This window comes from Sturnira hondurensis, unplaced genomic scaffold, assembly GCF_014824575.4.
Source record: "Sturnira hondurensis isolate 20B ecotype Veracruz unplaced genomic scaffold, ASM1482457v3 Scaffold0017254, whole genome shotgun sequence".
NCBI lineage: Eukaryota > Metazoa > Chordata > Mammalia > Chiroptera > Phyllostomidae > Sturnira > Sturnira hondurensis.
In genome coordinates, this window is record NW_028089885.1 from 2,735,065 (window position 1) to 2,742,441 (window position 7,377).

General features: G+C 53.0%; 2 gene segments (V, D, J or C); both read left to right on the top strand.

Annotated features, from left to right (window-relative positions):
- Nucleotides 1-4: 4 nt before the first annotated feature.
- On the top strand, nt 5-753 carry LOC119001880 (immunoglobulin lambda constant 1-like; the record flags this gene model as incomplete). The annotated part of the segment is given in 1 exon segment: nt 5-753. A coding segment is annotated over 1 exon segment (591 nt), but the record flags the coding sequence as incomplete, so codon positions are not given.
- Nucleotides 754-2,448: 1,695 nt separating this feature from the next.
- On the top strand, nt 2,449-4,368 carry LOC119001891 (immunoglobulin lambda constant 1-like). The segment is given in 2 exon segments: nt 2,449-2,662; nt 3,887-4,368. Coding segments are annotated over 2 exon segments (519 nt in total).
- The last annotated feature ends 3,009 nt before the right edge of the window (nt 4,369-7,377 follow it).

Below are 7,377 nucleotides of genomic sequence, written 5' to 3' on the forward strand. Positions count from 1 at the left end.
AGAGAGGTCATGTCTTCTTCTCTGGGGACAAACAGGAGGACAGACAGACCCTGTTATCAGGAAAAGGCACACCCATGATGGTGACAGTCTGGTGTCAGTGGGTCAAAAGAGGGCTCAAAGGACAGGTGAAGGCAGGTGCCCAGGCTCCAGGTTTCTATGGAAAGTGGGGACTTGCGTTAAGAACACAGAAAACTGTTACACATCAGACGGACCCTCAGTTCCAGACTGCCCTCTGAACTACACACCTGACCTCCTTCCCCTCCCCCACCCCACAGGTCAGCCCAAGTCCTCACCCTCAGTCACTCTCTTCCCACCCTCCACTGAGGAGCTCAGCAACAACAAGGCCACACTGGTGTGTCTGATCAGTGACTTCTACCCCGGAGACGTGACGGTGGCCTGGAAGGAGAATGGCAGCCCTGTCTCCCAGGGTGTGGAGACCACCAAGCCCTCCAAGCAGAGCAACAACAAGTATGCGGCCAGCAGCTACCTGAGCATGTCAGCCAGCAAGTGGAAATCTGCCAGCCAGTTCAGCTGCCACGTGACGCACGATGGCCGCACTGTGGACAAGGCAGTGGTCCCCTCCGAGTGTTCCTAGGACACTGAGCCCCCATATTCTGGGACTCTGCTCACCCACAACCCCCATTCCCCAGCTCTCCACTGTACCCTTGGGACTCTAGCCCAGGTCAGTCCAGACTGGACTGGTCTCACTGCCTCCCCATGTCTACATGTTCTCAATAAAGCCCTGGTCATTTATCACTGTGTGACTGTATGCCTGTTCAGCATCTGATGACGTCTCTGGGATAAAGGGTTAGTCACCCAGACTCAGGGGTCACTCTGTTGTGAAACTGCTTCCCTGGCCTCCCACCCACCTATTCTGCAGGAACCAGCTGTGAGGTCTCTACTGGGGAGATGCATGACCCAGAAGATGACCCTGCAGGCCTGGCCCAGGGACCTGGTCCTTGTCACCAGGGAACAGAGAAAGGCTGATTGAGAGGCTTCTGGCCACTTTTTAGGGTCAGTGAGAAATGATGAGACTCGGGTGGGGGTCAATGTTCAGAATTTGGGAGTAGAAGGCTTTTGAGCCAAGGCTTCTTCTTACAGAAACAGCTGTTTACCTTGCCTGTGTCAAGAAATCTACTGGGGTGACCATTACAAGGAGGATTTTTGTCATCTGCCTGTCACCACAGAGCCACAGAAATCTGGACCAATGTGTCCCTTAAGCATGTATCTCAAAGTCCCTCACGGGACCCTAGCTCAGTCAGGCACTGACTCCCCTGCAGCAAACACACAGCTGGTTCCCGGAGGGAGCAGGTGGTGTCCGCCGTCATGAGGCCAGGACACGAGCTGAGTAAGGGCACCTTCCTGGGTGCAGAGGGAGCACTGTGTCCTGTCCCAGAGAGGGCATGTCACCCAAAAGTCAAGAGTAATGGGAGGGAGGTTCAAAGGTCCTCAGGTCTGGGGACCTGTGCACTCTGGGAAACAGCAAGGTCAGCCCTCACATGGCTGCCTCCCTGGTGACTGGGCACTTTCTTTAATCTCAGGACACCACACCCACTTTGCCTCATCTCCAGGGAGCCTTCAGCTGCTCTTCCTTCACACAAGAGTGTGAGTTCTCTAGTGGAAAACAGAAAGTGAAGAATCTTCTTTTATTTCCCACTTCACAAAATGAGGATAAGGTTCCCTTCAGCCCTACTAAGGGGACAATCAACATACAAAACAATGACAAATGTCACATTGTGTCTGTATCTGCTGTGCAAGTACAAGGCAATTGTTCTCTAGTTTCCACCCCAGTGTGGTCGCAATGATGGAACTTCTCTGCTAGAGCCCCTGCAGGGGACTTCTGGGGACCCTAACACGACCTGGGAAAATTGATGGCTCCTGCATATACATGACAACATGATCCTTGGTCCCTGTGCCTTTCCAAACCCTGGGCTGGAATCCAGCTTGAAAGGGTGCCCTGAGCATGAATGTAGGATTCAGGACCACCAGATCCTCATCCCATGAAACCGGATTGTGGAAGGAAAAGAGGAGTCTCCACAGATCCTCCTGGAGGACGGGCTGGCAATGCTTGCCATACAGGGGTTGAGGGGTCCCGCGGGGCAATCCCAAACTCATATGTCCCCAGGGAAGATGAGGCTCAGACCTCATCTGGGTCTGAGTGCAGACCTCATCTGGGTCTGCACCTGGGTGCAGCTGGGGTCCACTGGTACATTCCTATGGCTACTGCTCCCCAAGGTCATGGTTCCCATGGTGGAATTGTAAAATCTCCAAACCCCTGAATGAAAAGACCTTCTGCTCATTCAAGTGGAACTAGACTCCTGATGGCACAATGTCTCCTAAGAATTTGGTCTCCAGTTCCGGTGAAGGTCGGGGAGACAAGGGATCCCAGAGAACACCTACATTCTGGAGCCTGGCTTTCCAGGCAGCCTACTCATGACTACAAGGAGATACTGGTGCAGTTAAATGTTGCAGCTGGGAGTGGGGTCGGGGTTTCAGAGACCTACACAGAGCAGACAGAAGCCTGGGACAGAGGCTCAGTCTTCTTGCATCACAGCTGCAAGTGGGGGGCTCAAGGGTGGGGCAGGGCCTCCCACAGAGTTTTTGTATGAGCCTGTGTCACAGTGTGGTGTGTTCGGCGGAGGGACCCATCTGACCGTCCTAGGTGAGTCTCTCCTTCCCCCTCCTTCCCTGCTTCTCCCAGCAGCTTGGAAATTTTCTGCTGTTTGCAACCTTTTCTGAGTCTTGTCACATCCTGTATAGCAAAGCCTTCACACAGCATCCCTACCTGGGGATCCTGAGCTCCCTCTGTCCCTCTTCTTAATGTCTTTCTTGTCTCCAGTGGTCACTACCAGACCTTCAGACCTCGACTGCACAAATGGGTGGATGGACAGAGTGACTTGTGGGCTCTTATCTGGGTCTGCCAGGGTCAGGCTGGATTCATGAGGGGCTCCAATCTGTGTTCCCCTTCCAGTCCCGGTGTTGTAGATTTATTTCCAGGGGTTACTGATGGGCCCGTCTTCGGGGGGGAGAATGGATAAATAGTACTGAGGGAATGATGATGTGCAGACTTTAGAAGGAACAAGAACCCTCAGGGTCATGGCTAGAGACACGCAGGTGTAGAGTTAAGTGAAGGATTCCAGAGTGTAAGGTTATGATCACAGGCCAGGAAATATGCAGCCTTAGGGGGCCTGCACACAGCTGTCATGCCGAGTCCTCGACCAACTGGGAGGGGAGAGCCCTGCAGAAGAGAGAACACAGTGGGGAGAAGAAGGTGCTGAGGGAAGGGTCATGCAATGACAGGAGATGAGGACAAAGCAGGTCCCTCACTCCCTGCAGGACAAACTTCACACACAAAAAGGCACACTCCACAGCATGAAGAGTCTAGTTGTAGGATCAGTATGCTGAGTGTGCAGGGGGTGTGATAAAGGTACAAGGACAGAGACTGAGGACAGACAGAAACACATCTCTTGGACTAGACAAGATGCTACTATAACAGAGAAGGTCCAGGAGACAGAGGTTTCAGAGAAAAACCTGCCCCTTCACAGAAAGTACTTAAGACCCAGCAAAGAAGGCTCAGGTCAGAAATGTACAGAGACTGGCCCCAGAGGAGCTCAGAGAGCTCATATCTTCTGGTCTGGGAACAAACAAAAGAATACGCACACCCTTATGAGCACTGGGCACAGTGAAGAGGGGGACAGTAACATGTCTGTATGACAGATAACGGTTCAAAGGACAGGTGAAGGCAGGTGTCCAGGCCCCAGGTTTCTCAAGAAAGTGGGAAGTTGCTTTGAGAAGTAAGCAAACTGTTGCACATGAGAAGGACCCTCAGACCCAGAGTAGCATCTGAACTACATACATGACCTCCTCCCCCTCCCCCACCCCACAGGTCAGCCCAAGTCCACACCCTCAGTCACTCTCTTCCCGCCCTCCACTGAGGAGCTCAGCAACAACAAGGCGACACTGGTGTGTCTGATCAGTGACTTCTACCCCGGAGACGTGACGGTGGCCTGGAAGGAGAATGGCAGCCCTGTCTCCCAGGGCGTGGAGACCACCAAGCCCTCCAAGCAGAGCAACAACAAGTATGCAGCCAGCAGCTACCTGAGCATGTCAGCCAGCAAGTGGAAATCTGCCAGCCAGTTCAGCTGCCACGTGACACACGATGGCCGCACCGTGGACAAGGCAGTGGTCCCCTCCGAGTGTTCCTAGGACTCTGAGCCCACACATTCAGGGTCCTGCTCAGCCAGATCGCCTGTTCCCCAGCCTCAACTGGAATCCAGGGACTCCCTCCATCGCCAGTCAGTTCTGACGGGACACATCTCACCCCTGTCCCTCCTCTACTTCTCCTTAATAAAGACTTGATCATCTGTCATAAACTTGTGATGTGAATTCTGTGTCTGGATGGGCCTCTAGGTTAAAGGGTCAGTAATTAAGGGAGGGGGTAGGTAAAACCCAAATTCCTCTTTGTCACTGTCCTGCCACCCAATCCCCCAGGGAGCATCCTAGCTCTGTGTTTGGTGGAAAGCCTGATCCTCAGCAGGTACTTGTCCTGCAGGGAGACCCACTGAATGCAGGCTTTGTCACCTGGGAAGGGAGAAGGGTTCAGTGACCCGGATCTGGGGGCCCTGAGGAACAATCAGGGAGAAAGGAGGAGGGTGACAGGTGAGCCTGAAGCACAGAGGCCAGGAGTTTATGTTCAGATGTTTTGGGGATCAAATTCAATCTCATGGTACCCTAACCAGGAGCCTAGGGACCATAACCATGTAGAGGGTGGACATCTGACTTTGGTCAGGGAGAGAGCTCTTTTAGGGCTGGGTGATGGACAGAGCTGATGATTTCAGCCTGCATGAGTGGGAGACACGAAAACACAGGGTCACTGAGAAAGAACACTGTCCTGGGTGCAGTGAGGACATCAGGAGAGAGGTCNCAGGGGAGCCTGAAGCACAGAGGCCAGGAGTTTATGTTCAGATGTTTGGGAGATCAAATTTAAGCTCAAGACTACCCTAACCAGGAGCTAAAGCACCATAACCATGAAGAGTGTGGACATCTGAATTCAGTCAGGGGGAGAGCTCTTTTAGGGCTGGGTGATGGACAGAGCTGATGATTTCAGCCTGAATGAGAGGGAGACACAAAAACACAGGGTCACTGAGAAAGAACACTGTCCTGGGTGCAGTGAGGAGGTCAGGAGAGAGGTCACTTTCAGAGGAGGGGGTGAAGTTAGCTTGGGGCAGATTAGCACAGGGTAAAGTGAGAGTGACTGGTGGGTACAGCAAGGTCCTATTTTCAAGGTAAGTGGGAGATTTCAGACCCCCTGTGCATAGAAGCTCACTTGTCTCTCACTGTAGCTCAGCCCCTGCCTGGTGCACCTGCAGCCTGGTGTCAGAGACACCCTCCCTCCCAGGCCCTGAGGTGGGGTGGTCAGCTCACAGATGTGCAGGCCCAGCAGGCTGCCAGCCCACAGCTGCCAGACTCTCTGGCTTCCCTGTGTGACCCTCCAGCTCTTTGGTGACTTGGAGCTGCCCTCAGCACTGCTGCTGGGTGTCCACAGCAGCCCAGGGACAGGGGCTATAAGGGCAGGGAGCTCTGGAGCCACAACAGAGCAGGAGGGGCCTCCTTGGAGCCTCATCACAACTGCCTCTGCCCCAGTCACACCCAAACACGTGGAAGGAGGACTGGGGGTCCCAGTGTCCCATAGCATCTGTCTGACCCCTCCCCTGAATCTGAACGTTGGGGTCCCTCCAGGGAAGGGGCTGCCCAGCTCTCTCTCATCTTGGTGGCCCTGTGCTACAAGGCCTGAGTGTCCCTTCCACGTTACACCACTTTCCCATTCACTTTCTGTGATTTTTTATTCTGGAAAACTGGAAACACAAAAATGAAAACGCAGATGAATAGAAATGACCTCATGTTTTTATCAACAAATCCACAAAAAGTCACTGATTCACTATTTATGCTCACCCAACAAAACCATAGTAACTACTATCTTATGCAATATGTTCAAGCAAATCCCAGATGCAACTCTTCATCTGTAAGTATTTTGTCAGGGTGCTGGGAGGCAGGGCCTTCAGGGGTAACTACGTTATCATGGTCAAACCTCAGCAGAAAGTATCGATAATTTTTGAATATCAAAAAAGCACTTTCTCATTAAATGGCTCCTAGTTGTCACTGTATTTCCTTGATTGTATTTTGGGTATACTTGTATTTGGTTATGTTTGTTTATTGTTTGTTTGTTTTCTCTCTGTGCGGGGATTAGACGACGTTCCACATAGTTATTGGCAGATGCCGGCTCTCTAAGTGTGTCTCAATTTTCTCCAGATTTTCGTGCAAGGAGGTGGCTGTGGGCCTGGAAGGGCTGGTGGTGCTGTGTCTCCCAGGGTCAGGGTGCGGTCCCCAGGCTCCCCACCCAGTACCTGGGTGGGTTTCTCTGCCTCGCGTTCCTACAAAGTGGTTCTGGCCTCCTGGGCTTCATGAGGTCCAGGTTGGACTGGGGCAGAATTGATCCCAGGATGGTTGCTGACTTTGCACCAAGGACACAGGTCAGATTGGCCTACTTTGAGTGGCCTTAGCTGCTGTCCTGTGCAATGACTCGCCCACCAGATAGGAAGGAATGCATCATGGGAATTCTCAGCTCTGCCCCCCTCCTGCTCTGAGTGCCCCACAGGCAGAGCCTTCAGCAGCTCTCTCCTCACCCCGAAGGGCGCTTCACACCAGGAAGAAGGGAACAGAGACTCTCCTCTGTTGTCCTCCAGGTCACAGAACGTCCTTTTGACCCTGCCTTCCTGCCATGCTGAATGGTTCCTGCTGAGTGATGTGAAAAAGGACACGGTATGAACGTGTCTGCTGTGTGAACACGGTGCTGTGATCCTCCAGTAACAAGCACAGTGTGGCTGCAAATGTGAACATTTCTCCACTGAGCTTCTGTGGTGGGAGAGGGGGCTTCTGAATGCCCTGACTTGACCCCAGGGGATCTCTATGACTCCTACTTCTGAGTCACAACATAAGGTACCTCATCTTGGGCAGACTAACACTTGGCCTGAAATGAGCCCCTGGCACAAGTCCCCTTCAATGTGAGGGGGATTTAGGGCCACAGTAAAGGTGCTGCTCATGTCCCCCTTTGAATGAAGGAGAGCCACCGTGGCAGGACCAGACCCTTCTCCACCTAACACCAGGTTAAAGGACCACAGGGAACACTCATAAGGTCACCTTATAGGAAGGCCGCCATTTCCTACAAGGCCACCCTGACTTCACGCAGTGCCGCCTGAAACTAGGCCGTCACTGGAAAACACAAGGCTGGGCCCCTGACTTGATGACAGGGGACATAGAAAGTAGCGAGCACACGGTACCCAGGCCCCGTGCCTTCCTCGGAAGGGCGGTTCCAGAGGT